Source organism: Sphaeramia orbicularis, chromosome 14 (genome assembly GCF_902148855.1).
Source record: "Sphaeramia orbicularis chromosome 14, fSphaOr1.1, whole genome shotgun sequence".
Lineage (NCBI taxonomy): Eukaryota > Metazoa > Chordata > Actinopteri > Kurtiformes > Apogonidae > Sphaeramia > Sphaeramia orbicularis.
Genome location: NC_043970.1, coordinates 23,949,732 through 23,973,674, shown reverse-complemented (window position 1 = coordinate 23,973,674; position 23,943 = coordinate 23,949,732). Strand labels below are relative to the sequence as shown.

Below are 23,943 nucleotides of genomic sequence, written 5' to 3'. Positions count from 1 at the left end.
GTGATTTTACTTTTAGATTTTACCTCAATCTTTGAGCATGAGGTGAAAAAGTATTAAAAGATGTGAAACTTGTTAATGCCCGATCATGTTGAAGCTCCAAAGGTATTTTCAGTGACTCTGAGTAGATCGTGGAGAGAAATAATTACGATGATGTCACCTCAGCAACTTTCAGGTGTGTAGTCTTTATATTTCTGTATCTTCAGTTTGAGACTTCAACAGTTTTATGACCATGTGCAATTTTCTTGACTTGAACTTATCTTTTAAATTGACAAACATCATGTGTGCAAATGATGCATTATTCAAAAAGGATGAAAAACGTATTCATCTCTCTCCAATAACTGATGTTCACATTTATTCCAAAGTAAAGTCCCATGGGGTCCAACCAGAAGGGGGAGGACTTCAATTTTTTTCTATAACAACATTACATTTTCTAAGTCGATTGGTTACTGAGGTTCCTATGTCTTGATCAGCAGCATTTGTACCTGTCAGCTTCTTCTGAGATTTATCCATGTTATAAAACCCAAGTGGCCTCTGTATCCGTGCGTGCGTGTGTGTCCTGGGATTCACACAAAATCCAGAAAGAGCTGACTGCTGCAGTTTGGCATACTTATGTATTATTGGTCAAGGAACAGAGTAGCTAAAACGGCAAGTTGATAGGACCAATATTTTGGGAGATATTAGTAATTTTGGGATACAATAGCCTTGCAATCACATTGCTATGGCCACAGTGCTTTGGCGGTGACTTCTGGACAAATGCAGTACAACATGCATGAATACACAAAAGCATAAAAACCACCAAATCTAGAACCCATGGACCCCCGCAGGCCAACGCGCTAGTTAAATGAACCCTTAAAGACCTAGCATTACTTTTGCAGCCTTCTTTACATGATTTATCACCATTTGTTATAATATTATCCTATGTATTTTTCAGCATTTTTCAGTGTAAATCATATATTTTCCTATATTTAATTTACTGATTATGTACACATTCATGAAAATTCTGTGTAAATTCAAAGGTTATTATAGCAAAACCGAAAAAAAGTAAAGAAAAAGTGACTTAAAATATAAAATATATCATTAACTGAACATAAAACAAGTGTATCCATCCACTGTTATTCATCAAACTCCATGGGTTTTACTGGTGAATCAATGTTGTAGAAGAAGATGGTGTTTCCATGGTAACTACAGAGCCTCTGAACATCCAAATGGGTCATATCTGATGACCATGAAAAGATGACAAACTGTATTTTACACTAATTATTTATATGTATTGATAGGATTAGTGGATCAACAGGTATTGAACATTTTAGATCGGTAGATGGTTTTGGTTGCTGGTGGCTGTTTGGGTTTGTATGGGTTATTATTAGTTAAGCAGGCATCTGCACATTAGAGACTGGTTTGACCAACTCTAAATGTGTCATGAAATAACTTTTGTTATGATGTGGCACTGTATAAATAAAATTTGATTGATTGACACATCTTCACATTCAAATGCAGCCACACCCATATCATTGGGCTCAGTTTATCAGCTCTATACACTTTCACTGGACAAGTAGTAGTACATATGCAGTAATGTGTGTTGTATCATGGAGTGTGTGTGACCCTGATAATAACTTAGAATTAATATCAATTGATAAACTGTGAATAAACACTTAAATGTGTGCAGTGAAAAGGAATTTACCTTATGTTAAGACTTAACAGAGGGTTTTATGTAACATGTGGATAAGTTGTTTAGTAGCAGTGTTGTGTTTGTCCAATTTGTGGTAATAGTGCTTTAAAACTCTAAGCTAAAAATCTTCACTCTGCTTTACTGTATTAGTAGGTAGGTATTTTTCACTGCACCAAATACGCACAAACACACATACACACTGGATCAATAAAGGAAGCATAAAAGCAGGATCTTACAGAAACCACCTGAACTTGGTTGGCATCTTAAATATTATTAAATCATTAATAAATGGTGATGTGTTTTCTTCTTCACAGTAAGCTTCTCCCTCTCAGCTTATAAACTGTAGTAACTCAGTAAATAATAAGATCTAAGATTTAACAGTATAACCCCTTCAATTAGTGAGCCAGAACCGATGTATGAAACTGTTTTAACTTCTTCATGAGTGTAAACCAATAACCTAATTATAAGTATTTATGAATCTTTAATAAGGGCACCCTTATTGTTAGGTGTTACAGAAAATATTATCTTAATTGCACCAGGGAATTTCTTGAACAACTTTTTTTTTTCTTTTTTAATACCAAGCTACTTACAACAAAGTGGATAAATACAGTTAATATAGACATGTCTCTATTCACATCGGGATTCTAAAAGTGATCCACATCAAATTATCAAAAAAGGAATTGTTTCCATTTGAAGATTTTCCTCTTGAGTGAACTCCTACTCACCATTTCCATGTTCAGTATCTTGAGGCGATTGATCTTATTGACATGTAAAATGGATGTCTTCCATGATCTGTTTGTTTTCTTGCCTCCCCTTTCGATCATGGTGCTATCTCTGCTAATTCTACCTTTGATCTGTACAATCTACAGCATGAGACATGTTTACCCTGGAAGAGTTACCATTATCGGTTAATAAGCCTAGACCTGCACACAGTACAATCATGAAAAAGAAAACAAGAACATCCAACCATGAAGAAAACCTTTTTTTTTTTTTTTTTTTTTTTTTTTTAAACCTCTGTTGTGATGTATTCTCAATGCTTGCTGTGTTTTGTGGGCTATGTGGCCTTGCCTGCGGTAGTGGTTACTGCAGACAACTTTTATCTGTTCATCATACATCATATCGAACCGGAAAGCAAGTGGTTAGATTCAGATTGGAATCAGATACAACACTATGTAGTCTGGATGCAGTCCAGGCAGAATGTATGTAGTGTAGTGTACAGTGCATGCAAAAAATACAAAATATACACAGATTTAAAAAAAAAAAAAAAAAAAAGTAAAGAAATACTGATGGAGACATACTTTTCTGCTCATACATGGGCGAACATTAGCGTTATCTCATAAAATCCAATCTTTAAAATCACTCTTTGTACTGTACTTTGTACAGACCCTAGACCAGGGGTGTCAAACTCATTTTAGTTCAGGGGCCACATTCAGCCCAACTTGATCTCAAGTGGGCCGGACCAGTAAAATAATAACAGTGAAAAAAGTAAAATTCTATTATGATCAGGTTTACATCTACAAAGTTTCCTTAAAAATCTGAATAACATGAACAACTTGAATCGTCTTAAGAAAAACGAGTGCAATTTTACCAGTATTATGCCTCGGTTTATCAGTTTGTCATTTACACATGTGCATTACAATCGCACAAAACATTTAGTAACAGGCAGAATATTGGTAAAACTGCATTTACTTTTCTTCACACATTTCCTTTTGTTCATATTTGTTCAGGTTATTCACATTTTTTGTAAAAGGATAGTTTGGTATTGTAAACATTTTCATGTAATTTTACTTCTTTACACCAAAAAAAACAAAGGGAAAATTTGGGGTTGACATTATTTACAGGTTATTCTGATAATATTTTATTGATCTGACCCACTTCAAATCTAATTAGACTTTATGTGTCTGTATGTGGAACCTGAATTGAAATGATTTTGACACCACTGTTAATATCTTCTGTGTAAGTTTTGCATTTTACAAATTCATCCCGCGGGCCGGATTGGACCCTTTGGAGGGCCGGATTTGACCCCCAGGCCGCATGTTTGACACCTGTGCCCTAGACCAATGGTTCCCAACCTTTCACAACCCATCACAAATTTCTAGCTATCCCAGACATTTTTTTCTTTTTTTTGCTAAAACTAATTTGTTTTCGATCATGTAATAGTTTGCTATACTATGTTGCAAATAAACATTAATTTTAGACGACATTTAGTCTATATAATTTATATTATTATGGACGGAGGCAGAAAAGCCAGGTGTAGATTACTGCACAAAGTGAGAATTTTATTTTCCTTGGTCAGGATATATACAGTCAGTCCAGCTTGGATTTACAAGGTTGACAATTAATACTGAACAAGCAAGAACTCTATGAAACTATGAATTATGAAAGAGCTGCAACATCTTAAACCGACCACAATGAACATTTGAAAGATAAACAGTACCACAGTGCTTCAGTTTCAGCTTCACAGTTTGTCATGTCTTTTATGGATTGTGATTGTCTCTCTCAACTAGCCACATATTTTTCATTAGTAAGTTTTTATTTTTATTTTTATCCATGACTACAAATTTCAGGCGACCCCATTTGAATTCCAGGCGACCCCACATGGGGTCCCGACCCCAAGGTTGAAAAACACTGACCTAGACGGTGACGGCTTCATTTGACCATTTACTGAAGAGCGTTGCAGCATGACTGACAGTTCACTGGGAAAGCCACGATACTAACACAGTCAAATGGAAAGTTCTGTTCCCATAGTGATTTCCACAATACAGCTCTGCCTTTAGAGGAGGACAATTCAAATATATAGCATGATGAAATATGAAAATTGCTTTTTGTGTAGCGAAGGCAGCGGGAAAAGAACAGCAGTGCTCTCCCATAACTGCTTTACCCTCTGCCGTACTATAGCATTTCTGACAACACTTTGATTAGGGAAAGGGGAAAAACCTCACATTGAGTAAGAAGCTTGACTGAATATGTAATTATTAAGGCAAACTGTGAATTTCCAGCTCTAAATATGGGCATAAAGAAAGACACAGAGCACAGAGGCGGTAGGGGGCCATCATGTGAGCTTCTACAGCCAGCATGATGCCCTCTCCCCTGTTGTTCATAACTGATCCATCGCATTCACTGCTTCTGATTGACTTTTAAAGGTCCTAGTGAGTCGAGCAGGGGTCAATATTCATATCTTTTGACTAAAAAGTTAAAATCCTCCAAGAGACTTAATCATATAACCCAATAACACAGTTGAGCCAGCATACAGGGTGTGCCAAAAAGATGTATACATACTTTATATAATTGTAAAGTAGGTGTTTATTAAAATTCATTTAATTTTCAAAATGTAGTAGAATTTACAAACATCATTTTATTGTTTTGTCGCCTGTTCTCAAACTGGCGTCCGTTCTGGTCCAGACACTGCTGACAATGCCAAGCAATGGAATCGCACACATCACCAAACAATTCCTTTGGTATTTGCGTGCATTCACGTTCAATGGCTGCTCTCAATTCAGTGACTGTTGCAGGTCTTATAGTGTAGACTTTGTTTCGTAATGTGTGCGATTTCATTGCTTGGCGTTGTCAGCAGTGTCTGGACCAGAACGGACGTCAGTTTGAGAACAGGCGATGACAAAACAATAAAATGATGGTTGTAAATTCTATTACATTTTGAAAATTAAATGAATTTCAATAAACACCTACTTTACAATTATATAAAGTGTGTATACATTTTTTTGGGGACACCCTGTATTTAAAAAAAAACATACTTATACACAGGAAAATGTAGCTAGGAGGCAAAAAACATTTAGTAAGCCCAGTACTTTAGTGAAATGTATTAAGCCCATACCTGCTTTTTAATGCCTTTTTAATACAGAATACAGCAGTAAAATTGCAGCATGAATATTTTATCACATTAAACTAACATAAATGACCATGACATACACTGCATTATGAGATAATAACATAAAAATTTCATGAATCTGATGGTTAAATTAGGTCACGCACACTGTCTGTGACCCTAAGTGTTCACAGAGTGCATTTTCGGTGCTGTTGTTTCTTTTGAATATAGCTATTCAAGAGCTGTTAAGTGCAAGAGTGGCAATAGCAACAACATCAACAACAATGGGTGGAAGCAGTAAGAGACACAGAAAAAAAAAAGTACAACACAAGTAAATATTGCAACTGCTTTAAAGAGAAAAAAAGTGGCTATACTTGCCATCTGTTTTTTTCAGTGCCTCCAGCAGCAGTGACTATGATGGGTGCTGTATCTCCAGGCTAGATATTGTTTCAAAGTAGATAACTCATCAAGATGAGTGACAAGTGTTGGGGTCTTGCAACATGACCGTCTACGAAGAAGTTAGCCGAAGGGAAAGTAAACAGAATCATATGGATGTTATAGGTACAGTCAAATACTCCTCTAGCGGATACCAGAAGATTACAGCACGATTGACTTGTTTGTGGTATATCTGTGGCTTGGAGCTATATAGTTTCAAGTATATTTTACAGTGGAGTCAAATGTGCTGTGGGATTAAAAGAAAAATCAAGAAAACAAGGAAGGTACAGTGAAAATTCTAAGATTAACCCTTTCATGCATGAATTGTGAGAACCTTATTCAAGATTTTTTTTCTTCAGTGTTTATATTCCTCCTTAGGCATGAAAAGAAACAATGTGATCAAGTTTTTTTTTTTTTCTATGGAGTTACAAAAATATCCATGCATTTAATTTTTTGAAGACAAGAAACATGTTTGAAACCCAATATCAGAAAGTGATTTGAAAACAATGAAATAAAAACATTTTTAATGCTGCTAATCTGATGTCTTCTCACATTTTAACATATTCTGATACTAGTAATTACTCACTTCATGGAGATAATATACAAAAAAAAACAACCTTCTTGTCTGAAAAAATAACAATTGGTTTACACTAAAACATGTTACTGGAGATCAGGTTTATCAAGAACAGCAAAGTTACAGTAATGGTATGAATGTCAGGGTATGAGATGGTGCGTAAGTGTCCACTGTGTTGGCTGATATGGAACTAAAACAACAAAACTCATGAATATACAAGAGAACAGCTGGAAAATAACTGTCCACTGTAGTGACTTATGCATGAAAGGGTTAAAAATTGTGAGATAACAGTGGTATTTACTCTACTTTGGCTTTAAGAATGAAGGCTCTTTTGGAATGACTCAAACCACAGAGTGAGTTTTAAAGTGAGTTTTGAAAGCCAGTAATCTTCACAAATGGGAAACCAGCCAGTGACTGTGTGGCATTGATCAAAGACCTTGCCATGCCCCTGTAAAAACTGTCTGATTATTTTGTGTAATAGGCCACTAAAATATTAGTAATGGCACTTTAAATGCATAACATGTACATGCTTGGCTGTAGGGTTTAGCAAGACAAATTCAAGTCATTTCTGTTTAGCTTAAGGCATGTACAGTGTTGACTGTGTGATATACCATGTTGATGCAGCGCTGCAAATTAAGAATTGATCCTTTCACTGAGAGAATATTTCCATTTGAAAAAAAAAAAAAGTGCTCCTGCTCTCTGTTTAGTACAGAAAGGACATTTTCAGTTTAACTAGATTTGAGTTGGTAAGGGCCTTGAACAGCAGTGAATTCTGAGATATCCTCAGCTGACTATGAGAAAGCCTTAAAGCAAGAGCGGCTCCATTCCTCTGTGACTCACTGGAAATAAGGAAATGCATGTCAGACCCATACAGTACAATTCCAGTCCCTCAAGTGCCATCCATCATTGAAGGGCAGAACACTAGTTAGAGGGAGGTTCAGCGGCTCTCCGTCCCCATCACACTATGATGGAGAGATGACCCCGGAGGCCGTTCTCTGATGCCGGCTTGAGCTGCCTGACCAACTGAGGTTGAAGTGGATCTGGCCCCTAGCCAGCAGCCCCTCCCAGATGCACAGGGCTCTACCTGCTCTACGAATCACATCTGGGGTGAGACTGGGTAAAACCCACTGAGAGCGTCGGAGCACTACCACGCTTTCTATTCCTGACTTCATAATTATCCTCAAAGTTTCAACTCAGGATCCCATGGACCTGCCAGTGGACACTCAGCTAAAGCAACATCTTTTATAGCCAGAAGGAGCACCGGGGTAATTAAGGCATTTTTCTCCATGTGTCTTTATACACTTGTAGTTTTCTGAAGTCGTTCCCAAACACCCATTTAAACACACATTACCACCTCCAGACCTGCTGCTACAGCATGCTGCTGGCCAGACTCACTAGCGTAGCAACACGCTAACCAATTTTTGCCTAAGTACAGGAAGCCATCTACTTTTGTTAGAGTAATACATGAGCACATCTACAGCTTAGGGATACTGGCTTATGAATACTAGCTCACTCATTCATTTTACAAGCTTAGTGCTAAAACCGGACCATTTCAGTAGCAGCATGGTGTTAAAAGCACTATTTATGGAGCCTAATGTGCGCTTATATGCATGCACTTTTCTTTCTGGCCATAATTCAGAACACTCATCTGGGTTTTCATCCGTGTTATACATGTGTGGATAAGAGCTGGGTAGTTTGTGTAGATCTAAATTAAAATGAAGAAGACTGGGAATGTGTCCATGGAAAAGGAAAATGTTCCAAATGAAACTTCTGCTGAATCACTTATGATTTCTAACTTCCCCTCTATTTCTCTAGAGAAACTGCCATGATAATAATTTAAAAGATATTGTTTATAATTTAAAAACTTCCTCAGTTTTTTTTTTTCCATTTCTTTATACAATATATTTTTGAAGGAACTAACTAAACTACAGCCAAAAATATCTTTTTGATTCTGTCAAAAATATACTATTATCAGTGATATTATCAAAGTCTCCCAGATAGCTGGACAAATGATGCAACTACAGGGAAATCACTTTTATTGTAAAAGAGCGTGCCACAATGAAATTAAATGCAAGGGCGTAGATTTACTGGGATAATGGGACTTCTTTTCTGGCCTCATCTAGATTTCACATGTGGTTGCAATCTCAGCTACACAATAAAATGTCAGTTCACTCTAAAAGACAATAAGCCAATTCCATACTTTGCTATAGTTAATGGGCTGAACTGTGATACTACGTTCTTTCCCGCTCTCAAATAACGCCGTCCAAAGGTCTGGCCTATCTGCAGCAATTTGACAAACACAAAGTGCGGCATGAGCGTGTAAGAGCCATTGTTAGTAATCACATGAGCGAAAGAACATTTTCAGACTGAAATTGGGCAAAAAAAATCTAGACACATTCAGAGCTATGGCGCGCTGACACATCATCAGTTCAATTTTGAATTGAGCTGCACTCTGCCATAAAGTCATTAGAAAATGGTCTATAGTAAACTATTGTTCGTGGTGTCAAAGCCTAATCCAGGTTAGAGAGTTTAATTCTGCTCCAGTTAGGTTCTTCCAGTGACCTATTTGCTCTGAAATAAAATTACAAACAATTGGGGGTAACAAACAGCAGCAGCTGATGTGAGCAGAGCATAATATGTGTGCAGCAAAGCACTCTGGATTATAGTCGTATTACTCATGACAACTTGCCTCAGGGGACCACTTGTAAGGACTTTTTCCACCGAAGCTTCCAAAAAACTGCCAGTCCCATGACCTGTCCTTTCCCAGGTGGTGGCAGTTCCAGCAGCGGCTGCCATAGGCCACTGTGTTGGTACAAGCTGGCATGGACTATTGAACTCAGTAGAACTAACAGGCAGGGACTCTGACAAGCTACGATGACGTGTGTTTGAGCAAACCCACACCCTTGCTGTAGTGCGCCGTACTGGCACCCAGGCCAGGGCCCTCATGCTCGCACTGCAGACCAACAAGCCCCATTAGGCTGATGTTTTGCTTCTCAGTGTGCAGATCCCTCCTCTACATGAATCATATTATTTCATTCACACACCAAACAAATATGCAAAAGAACTCATGGTGTTAAAGCAGTAATTGCTAAAACTGTGGTGCTCTGTATGATACTGATATGGCATGAGCTGAAGGGAGGGTAAAATCCCTGACAGGAGTTTAAAAAGAACAAATATACAACACTACATGCATCATCTGAGAGATCTGAGGCAGGAAAATCAGACAGCATAACTAAAGAACCTCATTATCATGCAAATGCCATTTATTCCATTTTATCTCACCCTTCTCAATAGCCCATATGGCAGTGAGTCCACACAGAGGAAGACACGGGGAGACCTCATGCTGGGCAACGGGCCACATCAAAATTCCTCCATCTGTGGTCAATTGAGTGTATGTGTGTGCACCCTGTTACCTGTCTTCAATACACCAGTGTCCTATTGGTGCTAGCCCTCATATCACAGCCAAGATGCCTAACCACTGATCCCCGGAAGAGTGATTATTGTCTAGCTTGGACTAGACATGACGGGATTGCTGGTCAAAATTGTATCACAAGACGAAAAGACGGGTTTTTCAGAGGTCCCGAGTGACTCGTGTCCAAGGTTGTGGGGCAGAAGGAGGTTAAACAATTTCTGTTAGGTGTTATGTGACTCCAGGTGCACGCTTGGCCTCAAAATGGGATCACTAGCTTGGAATAATGTTGAATTAAAAACAGGAATGAAATATAATTGCTGGAGACCATTTCAAAATTGGATGGAAGGAATATCAAAATGAGTTAGTTGAGTGATTAAACGAATTAAAGTTCAGTGACTAATGCAAGAAAACAGCAAAAATGATGCCATCTCTCAGAACTAAAGAGTACAAATACTGTATATTGCTTTGATTTGACCATCAATCAGAACGTGATGTGCTGCGTTTGAGACTGGGCGAATGGACAGATGGGACGGACAGAGCTCAATCCACAGTCGTCCTCTGATTTCATTTTGGAGTATAAATCATGCATCTTGACAGCGACCAGACATACACGATATGCAGCTTTCTTGCTGTCTGAGGCTATCAATTTAAAGAGAATTACAAAGCTCAGTGATTATGATGAGGGTCTATTAAAGTAAAATAGCACTGTAATGAAAATGATTTAGGGATTTGGGTTGTGATGCAACATTCTGCGATTGAAAAAGCAAATGCATGCAAGCAGGTGTACACAGACATGTGCATCCAAAGGGATATTTCTGATGAAATTAACCAACAGTTAAGCAAAGTTTGCATTACACATATTATAGTGGAAAATACACATGGGAAATCTGAAATGGAGTGCACTCTAACACAGCCCGCAGACAAGAAGTGGAAAATGTAGGAGGAGAGAGCAGCTGCTCAGGCAAAAAAAAAAAAAAAAAAAAATCCAGACATTAATTGCAGCATATCAGGCAACATACATGTCATACAAGACATTTTATTCCTGCATTTTGAAACTATTCTCAACTCTAAAGCCTTATTTCTAATGGGAATGTGCTGATGTCTATTCAAGTGAAGCAAAGAAACAGCTACAGACCACACACACTCCTTCCTCTCTGCTACCCCGGTCAAGAAAACAAGGTCAGAATACTGAACTGTGAAAAAAAAAAAAAAAAAAAAAAAAAAATGTTCAGGTACAATGATGTGTAAAATAAACTGCTAATATTTTGCATCAGCCATCATATTGTGATCGACCTGCTGTATTACATGAAACAATCACATTAAGATCAGGATTTCATGAATTGGGTTACAATAAAACAACTAATGTGCTATCAGCTGCACTTACGAGAATCAATATTATCAAATCCAAGTGAGGATTAAATATCAAGAAGTTAACATAATAACAGCCAAATATAGCACATGTATCAGTGCAACTATAATATCTATCTAAATATGAAAAAGGATCCACAGTGGGTAGTGAACTGCACACCTCTCCACTGAAAGCCCAGTGCACACTCTTACAATGTATATCCTCCACTGTCAAAGTTCAACTTGTATAACAAAAACACATCCGTGTCGATATTCCAGGGGCCCAGAGATGCAAAGGCTGACAGTCTAGGGTTCACATACCGTGCTTTATACAACCTAAATGGAATGACACATCATGCTCACCTTCCCATTTTTTGGTTGTCAGTCATCTCTACTGCAATGAATAAAGCTCGGCACCAAGTATAACCTGTCACTCTGTCACTCAAATGCTCATAAAAAGACTTCACGTCACTATTCAGGTGGAGCTGGGAAGGAATTCCTCTGTCTCTTTTGATTTTTCTGTCGAATCCTTCATTTTATGTGGGCTTTCTGTTATCTCCCTGAAGAGGGAATCACATTTTAATTAGGTCTATCCTTGGTTAGCAGTTCGTCTTCATATCTCCCTGTCCTGTGTGCGCATCCTATGGGCTTTGCCTCCTTGTCAGAGACTCTTAGTCCCCGCACCCTGTCATAATCTAACATCTCCCCCATCTTGTGCCATCTTTTCATTCTTTAACTGCTCCATCTTCGCTTGCAATCTTGCTCTCCTGCTGCTGACAACAAAGCGCGCCCTGTCTGACAAAAACCTGTGTTCTGCAGATGGGAAAAACACAATAAACAGCAACAACAATAGAGAAAAAAAAAAAAAAAGAAAATGCATATATTACACACTCTAGGTGCAGAAGACACATGGAAATAGACAACTGTTGCCTTCTGGGCTATAAACAGCTAGCATGTAGTTACATAGGGTGACTAAATCCATCTATTAAATAGGATATTAGTAATTTACGATCTTGCGAGGGCCGGAGGGAAATACAACACTGGGAGGGCTCATCCTCACCACCCACTTCTATTCTCGAATTATAGAAACTCTAACTGACACAAGCAAATAAATAAAACTATTGTAATAGAACTGAATAGCCTATTTAATTGGAAAAAGGATTCCAGACAGTTGTGTAGTAAAGCCTTAATGCTTCACAGTATTAGAACTTTGACATCTGCTGTTTAGGTGTGGCGCTGACACATTTTACCCTTTGATCCTGCAAGATATTGCAACTGGGAGCACTTGAAAGAATTATTTTTCCCCTTGAAAAAGCAGCAAATCTTGGGTAGGCAGTTACTAAACAAAAGGTGCATCTGTGCCCCCCTCTTTTTTTATTTATTTATTTTTTTTCCAGGCAGTGCGACAGACGGTTAATGTTAATCAGCTGCATTATCCGCACTGTAGCTTATGCAGATACATGTCTTATTTTATATGGTAGCAAACACCTTCCTTTTCTTACCCTTTAAATCAGTGTGGTATACATGGTTAGCATAAACATAGATGCTTGTAACGTAACACTATATATTTATACAATCTTATTCTATAATCATTTAATAAAAAAACAAATTTTCTATGAGACGTCTGCAGGTAAAAGTGTCTAATCCATACAGCCGTGCAATGTAAAATACTATAATAACTGTAAATGCACCATGTGAATCACTTACATAGTTTGTTACTACACAGGTAATGGATTATGTTTGGCAGCTTAAGGTAGCAAAATTGCTATTATGATACACAGTTCACAGAATGGTGGTTTCAGCTTTGCCTTTTTTATATGGACCTATGCTGAGACCATCTCTGTGGATTGATTACTGTGCCTTGGAAATATGGCTCCTGCACACCTACGCTGCAGTTTACCTTGGGTCCACACAGAGGAAGGAAATGCTTAGAGTAAACACAGTGTTGTCTGCACAGATGTCATGGTTCAGATTTATTTAGAGGGCAAATGCTTCATTAGTTGGGCTTTTTAATTAGCACACTTGTGAGAGAGAGTCATTAAGGATGTCTGACAGAGGACCTGCTGATGAGGAGGATGGAAACACTGCTAACTCCGGCCCTAATACCACCCCCACACCCACACACATACGCACACACACCTACACAAACTAAAATCTGCTTAAAAACCAATAACATTTCACACAGTCATCGACAAACACAGCAAGGCAACGTCACGGGTGCCACAACATTTGTGCTCTAAAATGGCCACAGAGCATAAACAAATCTCCCACAAGTGTCAGCATTGCCAACGTGCACACAGAGCCCATTAGAGCCATTTACATTTAAATAAATATTCATAGAAAAACAACACAGAAAGGAGGGGAATGCCACCATACCATTTTCAGGGTGTTCAGTCTCTCCAATGCTGCCGTCAGGAGTGGTTCTCTCATAGTGGTCCTCAGGCAGGGTCAGGGGTCCGATGCGAGGACCAGATGATGACTTACTGCTGGGTGTCTCCGATTCCTCCAAACCGCTGTCATAATAGCTGTGCTGAGAGGCATCCTGCAGGTCTTGCACAGGGTTGGTAGTAGAGAAGGTCACTCGCCGATGGGGATGCTGAAAAACAGACAGACAAACAACTAAGTCTCTTCGACGTAGCTAAACTTTTGATAGTTTTCGAGTCTACTACGGATGTTCAAGATACTTAAGACTATGGTTGGGTTTTGCTGGCCTTTTAAAGTTCAGTCTTCAAAAGTCAGAAAATAGTATTAAATATTAAACAGCCTTAAATATTAAATAGCCCTTTGCACTATTATTATTCTGAAGCTTATATAAGGTGGAAATAGTATATGAATGAAGTAAGGCTATGGACTCCAATAATAAGTGGGGTGCAAATTAGCAAAAGCAGAAACTGCATAATATGAGACAAAGATGAAAAATATGTAGAGCTGAAAATATGAAACGGGACAGAGCAGCGCAACACACAAACATCGGATACTGCATTCATACTGTGACTTTGAAATATATACTGTGTTTATACGGCATATGTTTAATGACAGATTTAAGAATGATTAAAGTGCATCTGTTCACAATAAATGAAAAGGTACTGGTCTAAAATGTGTTTGTGTTTACAATAATTCCACATAGTTGTAGAGCCAGCGCCCTGACATGGCGATACTATAAATGATTTAAAACTGTGCATCTTATCAGGTTTAGATGCACAATGTGCAGATTTGTGTATCTGCATTATTTGTTGTCCACCTTATCTAAAGCTTCAGATGGATGTGGCATTTGTACCAGGAACAAAACAAACACAAAAAAACCTACAAGTGTTGTGTATTGTACAACTGCATTGCTACCTTTATAGTTGTGTTCAGTAGAAATAACTGAAATGGAATTGTAAAGACATGAAGCGTATAAATAAATAAATAAATAAATAAATAAATAAAAGACAAAGACTGGCTATACATTTGTAACATTTGTACAGTTCAGAAGCAGCAAACAACATGTATCAGAGCATGACAGAGATTATTACAAGAAAAGAAGCATTATTGCAGTTATTATAATTATTAGTCAGACAAAAGTTTCATTTTCTAAATCTGCAACTGTCAAATGAATTCGGATGACAATGACTGGTACACTAATCAGTCGCCCCAGTGTGCTACTTCCTATCTCCATATTTTAATATTTCTTTTTCCACAGCTTTTGATGTTAAACCGAGCAGAAAGCTAGACAATATTTTTGTAATTTAACTGAGAGTGGATTCCAAGAAGATCTAAATAAGGCTAACTAAAAGCACAAAACAGAGCACTGGGATTATAGTTTTTGACATTCGCCATTTGCCAGCATTACAATGCATCATTAAATCCCCTCTCACTGTTATATGCTGATAAAATCTGATGAATGAGTGAGAGAACTGATGAATCAAAGAATGTATACTGATGAAATCCTAAATTTGATAGTTAGAGTGGAGTAGGCCAGCGTATAATAAATCATTCAGGATCACACCCTTTATCAAATTGAATGTCTTGTAAATACAGTTAGGAGACCATTAAATTTCCTCTTGCAAAGATCAGTTTACTAATGGCTACTTACCACCGATCCACAACAGAAAGATGACTCCTCGCAGTGCACATGCAATCACACACACTTCCCCTACCCCCACACCTCTCGTAAAAGTCAGGAAAGCACTGATACAGCAGAACAGGGCTGCCACTGCTGCACGAGTCAGTCCAGATCAATACCACGGGTCTGTGCTTTCTACCATTCAACCACTTTTCTGGCAAACAAATCCATGCTGAAAATCATTGGAACCATCATCCTTTTAGTACATACACACCAGATATTGAGAAATGCTTTTAGAGTTTAGGTAAGTGCTATCAACACCGTGTTCTTAATGCTGTTAGTGGGCCTCAAAATGTTTCCAGAAACCTGTTCATCTTCCATCATCCTAAACATGTCATGTTTTTTTTTCTCTCACTGCACAGATGGATCTCATGGTCTATCATCTAAATAACTCTCATCTGAATTCAGGGGTGTATCATAGTTTTTCAACCCAGCAGCCTTTTTTGTCATGCTTGTATTAGTATATCATACACATTTGACAAGAGGAAGGCTGTCTTTTGAATTTAAGTATAGTATTTAAAGGAACTTAACTGAAATTCTCAATTCAAATCATGGTCCTTGTAAGGTAACAAAACAGCTCTTTATGTGTTCATCTGAGATAGTGATTTGTATGCACGACGTGAAAACAAGAAAAAGAAGGAAACGGAAAACATGACATTTGTTTTCTTTCCATTACACATGCTCTTTGATTGGAGCATCTATATGCAGTAACAATTTCTGGCTGTAACAATTTGCTTATCAGCTATGTGCTGAACTAAAAATACGAGTGTTATCTATTTCTAAGAGCTCATTGTTTATCATGACTTGCAGAGCTTGCAAATTAAAATGTAAAACTGATTGATCTAATTCAGGTTCAGAATACACTATTGCATGGGATCGTAGGCTGCATTCAACAGGAAGTCTCAGTGCAGAAATCTACTACTACAACAGTGACTTATACTGATGTTTTCATATTTAAATCGACGTGCTATTGCCTCATGTGGCTCGACCAAATTACATATTTCAATGACGCATTCTTATAATATGATTGGAAGTCTCTCAGGTTCCACGACTATTTAAATCTGGAGGGGCATTTAGTTATTTAAATATGGATTCTTGCTTAAACTTCTCCTCAAGGCATCACTCCAGAGAGTCAGCATGTTTCCTGGGTATGATAACTAGCTAAGGCTGCAGAGATGGCAAATAGATTCTCCTTTTAGTCAGAGCACAAATCCTTTGCCAGGCCTTGGGGGCTGCAGGGATGCGGCAAGACGGAAGGGGAGGCTGAGCAGGAGTGGGGAGTTGGTCAGGCAGACACGGACAACGCTTTGGCTGGAGGGGACAAGCAGAAGGATTAGATTCTGGGAGACTGGAGGCGGGAGAGTGGGATTGTTTGGGCATTGTAGTAGAAGTAAGAAGCTATGGGGATGGGAGGGAAAGCGGGCACATTTACGGTGACATCTGAATTCATAACCCCATTTAGTTTGGGCTAAAATGACCTCATTTACACGCCTTAGATGACAATCCCAAAGCAGATGGAAAGTCACGAGTCGGGACTCAGTCTTAACAGGGAATCCGAGAGACATTTTAACGTTGTAATAAACAGAAACCATCCACTGCCTATCTAAAGGTCCCATAGCCCATTCAAGCCCATTTTTACTGTCCAACTGCCAGAAATATTATGAACAACCTACAGGTTCAGAATCATTTCAAGCTATACGTAGCTCAGCTCAATATTTTATTGATACAATGCTATGCTGAAAAGCTCTACAATAAAAGCTGTTAGATAATAAGGTAGCTGTATGCTTGACAATCAACTGTATGCAAGACTGAGTAAGAGAAGGTTTTTTTTCTTTTTTTTTCTTTAGACAAATGAGGCTAACTTTTTCAATTCATATAATAGCAAACCAGTTGTACCTCAGTGCATTAAGATAATAACAGTGTAAGAAAATGAGACCACATTAAGCTGCGAGCACAATAGATCTTAAAGAGAAGTACCCAACCACCAAGGCCTTAGACTGTGCTGCTTATAAGCTTTGAACACTTGGACAGAGCATGTAGGCTGGTAAAGCCACATAATAAATACACTTAACAGAATAAAGTTAAGATTGTCGTATAGATATGGGGGATGGTTAAAATGTTTATGGACTTTAATGTTCATGGAGATCAGGGAGAATTTGCTATGCTATAAAATGGATGCTGTAATTTAGAAAACTATTTATTTAATATTGTCAAGCCTTTACAATGTTTTTATTTAATGTTGCATACAAACAGTACAGGCCGACATATAGAGGATACATATTGTCAATTATAAGGCCTATGTTTCTGCTTATGAATTTATAACTCCTGAATGTATTTAATCCATACAGACCCAGAAAGCTACTGGTGACCAAAATGATCTACTGATCTAAAATGTTTAACAACTTCTGATCCATTAAACTTATCAATATGTTGAAATATTTCAAGTAAAATGCAATCTTTTTATGGTCATCAGATATAACTAGGGATGGGAATCGAGAACCGATTCTTTTGAGAACCGGTTCCCAGTAGCTCAATTCCTTGGAATTGTTTGCCTGCCTGCTTAACGAATCTGCCTTCATTGCACATGTGTGATGATGTCACGCGTACACTGTATTGTATTGGTTTAGAATGTAGCCAACATGGCGTCGAAAAGAAGAGAAACGTTCCAATGTATGGCTATATTTGAGGTGTAAAGATGACACCAGGGCCACTTGTAACACTTGCAAAGCTTCCATTTCTTCAAAGGGGGGAAATACCTACAATATGCCAAAACATTTGTCCACAAAGCAGGCAATTCATTTGCAGGAATGTCACGTCTTTGATACGCTACTTAGCGATGCTTGTGAATCTAGCAGCAGCGCAAACACCAGGGCATCATCCAGGCTTGGTTGTAGAGGGGGGGAAACAAATGTCCTGCCCCCTCACATAAAAGTTTCCAAAGTTAAAGAAAAGGAAAAGGAGGTGCACAACAGCAGGAGACATAGAGGAATTAGTAAAGCATCTTCACTTTCACTTTCACTTTATACGGTTGTATGGTGCGACACCCTTCCCTGCTCCTGCCGCTTCCATTTGCTCCCTTAACATTCCTCATTGCTGCCTATATGACTATCTGGAACCGGGCCCGGCGTCATCTGTTATTATTTGTGCATACTGCATATGTAATATTTTCTGTGCACAGATGGAAGTATAAAAGACAGTTAATGCAAACACACCCATTTGTACTCCTCTATTCCTTCACCCAATGAGAACAGATAAGAGAACTGATAAGGAATCGGATTGATAAGCAAAATTGATAATGGAATCAGAATTGTTCAATTCTTATCAATTCCCATCCCTAGATATGACCCATTTGGACATCCAGAGGCTCCGTAGTGAATGTGGAAACACTGTCATCTTCTAAAACATTGATTCACCAGTAAAATCCATGGAGTTGGATCAATGACAGTGGATGGAGACAGTGGGTTTATGGTCAGTTATTTATATCTTTGCTGAAAAAGTCACTTTTTCTTCAATTTTCTCTGTATTGATATAAGTTTTGAATTTACTCTGAGCTTCAATGAAAATACCTGATTTTCACTGTAAAAAATGTTAAATTACAAAAGATAATATTACGATAAATGGTGATAAATTGCTTAAGAAAGGTTAAATAGAGAGAGAGATTCATTTAGGAGCTGCCACAGAAGTACCACTGGGTCTTTATGGGTTAATACTGGCTTCAGAATCGAACACATCATCCACAACAACTGGTTGTGCTGAAATTTCTAAGTAGGACATATCATATGTGACCATCTGAGTGAAACCATGAGCTTTAAAGAAAGAAAGGCATCCCCATCTGAATGTATGAGGGCATTTTAGGTTATGTCGAGACTGGCAGCCCATATCACATTTTAGCACACCCAGACATCAGAATGAATATTTCATTTATCAAATCAGATTTGAACTAAATTCAAATATGGTTTGATATCTGATTTAAAAATTGGCTTCCGAGCTGTCCTCTGCCTCACTTGCAATTTGACACATAAGAGTGACGTCACATCCAGAGAGCTGTTTGCCCTGCGAGCGAGCTGTGACTGCTGCAAAATACATATATCAGCCACCTCTGTCACTAATGTTGTCTGGTGTGATGGAAGACTTCTGCACTGAGGCTAGATATTGCTATGGTGTGAAGAGTGAGAGGATGCATCTCCATTATTCACCCAGCCTGCAGCTTGCGGTTTTGTGTCTGTATTGGAAAAATTCACAGGCAGCTTGTGAATGTAGTTACGCCTATGTTGTTACCACAGCAACCGATGCAAATAGGTAACATTAACTGTTAAACCAGACCTAATCACTTGCAAATAACTGTCTGGACAGACGGTCCTAGAGATTGGATATGAAAAAAATAATGTATTTGCCAGCAGTCTACTTTAATAAACAGGGATTCCTGGGGCAAATAGCTTTGCTACAACAACAACAACAACAACAACAATAGCATTATAGGGACTGTGATGCATCTCTTTTGCCATTGCTGATTTTCACCACCACCACCACTACCTGATGGGACAGCAGACCCCTCTGCTGTTGTGTTCCCCATAGCACTGAGCTCCGGTTCCATTGTAAATGCCCCGGAGGTACCTGACATCACTTCAGCGTCAGGTGTCCTGTCATCCAGCCAAGCCTCACTGATTGCCAGTGCACTGGGCTGCTGGTGACTATGTAGATGGAAAACCATTTCCATCAACTACTTCACTTTCTGAGCATACTTCCTGCAGAGTTCTAGGTGAGACAGGTTTAGAGTTTGAAAGCTTACATTTGTGATTCTACTGGATCTACGGCCATTTACTGTACTTTTAACACTTTGGATAAATATCTGTATTTTTTGGTGAAGTGGTTGTTTAGTAGTAGATTGCACATATTATATGAATATAAATACTAATTTTATAATACATTTTAAAAACAAGTTGTTCTTGTAAGTTCTGTTTGATATGAAGTTTATTAAATATAAATGTGAAATGTGAATCTGTATTTGTCTTGTCTTACTTGTTGTCTTGTCTTTCACATGTTTTGTTATGTTTTCAACAGCAACTACTTAGCTGGCGTGTCCCACTCTCTTGTCTTATGTCTGTTTTGTCCCACTGTCTTGTCTCATCCTGTCCCTGTACACTTTCATCTATATGAGCCCCCTCTATGCATATGTATACAAGCAAGGAATGGATGAACATGTGAATATAAAGTTTGAGACTGTTACTAACACACAAGCTGTAATTAAAAATAAAGTTGTCCTCCGAAGAGGGGTGGTGGTGGCGGGTTAAAAAAAAAAAAGGAAATGTGAAACTTAATGCTTTAGGAAGTACCTAATCCAACAATTAGATAGGCATTAACCTCTGAATTTTAAGCAAAAGTGGTTGATACCCCAGTTATGCCACTCTGATTGCATCTCTATTTATGCAACTCCAACAGCTTGTTAAAATGTATTTAGATCAAAGTCAAATATTGCATCATCTTTTATGCATTAATCATAAAAGTAATCCTTTTAAAATCAATTTAGCTATCTATTTTCCTCCAAATGACAAACAACCACAGAGGGGTGTAAAGCTGTAAAAAATAGAATAGCAATTTGCAATAAAATTAATCTGCCCTTCATAGAGAAGTCAAATGTTTCTTCCTTAAACTTTAATTAAAAAAAAATAAATAAATAAATAAATATAAAAAAAACAGAGAATTTGTTTTTCTAAGTGAAATCTCTTGTTGGTTGTCCATGTCCAATGCTTAACAGTGCATTTGTCACAATTACTTTGTGACCAAATGTTTTTATTTCAATTTTTTATTACACAGAGGCATTGTTTAAGCTGAGTCACTGTGGCCAGGGAAAACACTGAATATTCAGAGTAATATCTTAAGGAGAAAAACACAAAGAGCAGTGTTTCATAATTTTGAGGAAGGCACATAAATTGGAATAACAACCAATTAAACACTAGTAATGCTACAGTTTGGCTACAGTATGCAACAGGAAAATACAGTCTGAGGAAAAAAATAAAAATATTAAATAGGGAGCTGTAGCAGTAGCTTTCATACCGTAAAAACAAAGTTGTAGAATGTGTGAAGGCACAGATTGTGGGCTATATGCTTCACATTGACACCGATAGAAAGAAAACAGTGCGCGGGTTTAAGAGCAAAATGCTGGGTTCAATTTACTTTAAAATGGAGTGTGTTTAAAGGGTTATAAGGCCAAACACCTACAGAACGGCCAACTGGAACCCCCTCAAGTGTTTGAGGTGCAGGAAACCTATGTGGCCTGTTTATCAACCTTGAGTTGAGGTATATTGTATGTGTACTGGAGCTGGAAACCAGACTTTCTCCATTGAATCACAGTTATGTGTCTCTCAGATTATGAAATGGGTTTTCTGCTCATGTTAAAGGAAACGGCTGATGTCTCAGTGCCCCTGTGATATGAAAAATTCAATTTAAAAGGATGAGAGAAAGAATGGTGCACGGCCTATTTTCATTCCCCCACACTGAGAGATATGAGAATGATGTTCTATTGTGTGGAGGAAATGATGCCAATCGTACTGCAGAGAAATTCCTTCATAATTCAATTCAATTTCTTCTAAATCCCAATGGCAAGCTTCTCTGCCAAAGAGAGGCAGAATGACAGAGACAAAAAGGGAGGGCTAGAGACTAAGATGGAAGACGAGAGACTAAAGATTTAGACTGAAACAATGGAGAAAAAGTGTGAGTCGTAGAGTGCAGCCAGACGTAGTGAAAGGTGAAAGGACTAGGCTGTGGTGAAAAGTGAAGAGACAGAACAAAAATGCTTCAGCAAAGATTAATTTTGATCACAGTGGCATTTTAAGTACAGGCAACTAATTTTCTCTAATTACCTCTCCGCGGCACCTGACAGACACTAAATAAAATCAGTTTTTGTTAAGATCCAGCAGCTGCTACAAGTCATTTCTGCGCAGTAGTGCAGTGGTGTATCGTAAACGTCTAGTATATAGATCTTCTGTTTTCCTAAGTGAGGCATCTATACAAAATATGCATCTAGACTCTTTGATACCTTGTGAGACTTCCCCGAGTGTGGGAGCTACAATTTCCATTTAGTTACAGTGTTTGTGAGTACATCCTGGCTCTGGCATTTTGGGCGTGTATGCAGGAATCAATGAGCTGCTGCCTCTGAAGGCACAGAAAAAATGAGCTGCACCAACAAATATGACAATGAAGAAGTGCACCTCTCAGTGTATGCAGCAAGCATAAAACCATAAAGACTGAAGCAGTTGCAAAGGAAATGCATATGGAACTGTTTTTATTTTCCATTCCACCATTATGTCCTCCATTCTCATCCCATCTACTGCTCTCCCTTTCTCTTTCTCTCTTTCTTTCTCTTCATGCACATACACACACACCCACACACACACATACACATGCACACCCACACACAGTTGTTTTTGTAGGTGCAATAGCTCCAAGGCAAGCAGCGTGGAATTGGAGTCTTCAAAGAGTCTTGGATTATCAAAGAGACACAGCTACCAGAAAACTAGGGGACACGCTGGAGAGGGGGAGGGAAGAACATAAGCGAGAGGCGGGGAAGGGGGGGAAGAGTGCAGAGGAGTCAGCATGGGTTTGGGTGGAGGATGAAGTGATCAGACAGGGGAGGGAGGGTGGATAAAGACCAGAAGTCCCTTTGTTCACGTACTGTAAATGGAGAGAAAAAAAAAAAGGCTGGAGTGAATGCATTAAAAAACAATCACATAGACCTTAATGGTCTTGATAGGCAAGACTGAATTCGCATTCTTCACTGTCTCTGCCGCCGTCTATTCCGGAGTATTTTTTTCTCTTACACAGAGAATTTCATTTCAATGGGAGCACTGGCCTTGAAATACCATAATGTTGTCACAGTAAAACCAAGTATTACTGCAGCAGGACCCACCAAGTGTGAATATAGCTGCCACATCTAATGACAAATCTGACTGTTCACACCATCCCATATGACAGGATGTGGGAGTGCTGGTGTGAATGCATCACCCTTCGACAAAAAGCTCTCCGTCAGCCCCTCTGTCCTACAATGAGCTATGGATGTCTTTTTTTTTCCTATTACAAGAACACTCCACACTATAGAACACATTTCAAGTGAGTGTATGAAACTGATTCTGGTCGCTTCACTGCTGTCAGCTGCAGGGCATCATCCACTTTGGCAAGGCAGCAACCCTGTCCCACTGCCACTGCCATCACCCTTACACCTCCCACCTTCGCTGACCTGTTTTAGACTAAATTAGGCTCATTTAATGCCTGATGACAGCGAAACGCACTCTGTAAAAGACATCCGAGTCCAAAAACTAATCTTCTTTAAAATGTGTTTTCCAGTTGTGAGGCTTAAAAACTAGGTTACGGGGTTAACGTTGTACACGATTCCACATATGCACAACATCTGGCAGAAATGTATATTGTGTGTTTTGTGGCTGAGTTTCAATTAATTATCAGTAACAGGCATATTGTGGGAGAAGTGATAGTGAATTTGATATAAACAGTGAGTCAAAGCTGCTTAGCGAAACACAATGTCATTTGCTTGATTGGTATTTTTTATGACAAAATTAAATAAGAT

The 23,943-nt window shown here is 38.5% G+C and overlaps 1 protein-coding gene across 1 annotated transcript in view; it reads right to left on the bottom strand.

Moving 5' to 3' along the window:
- Positions 1-23,943, bottom strand: part of pcdh1a (protocadherin 1a) — a 116,244-nt gene that overhangs the window by 15,079 nt on the left and 77,222 nt on the right. Inside the window, exon 4 of the mRNA XM_030154186.1 lies at positions 13,637-13,856. Within this exon, the coding sequence (XP_030010046.1) occupies positions 13,637-13,856 (220 nt within the window). The remainder of the gene's footprint in view (positions 1-13,636; positions 13,857-23,943) is intronic.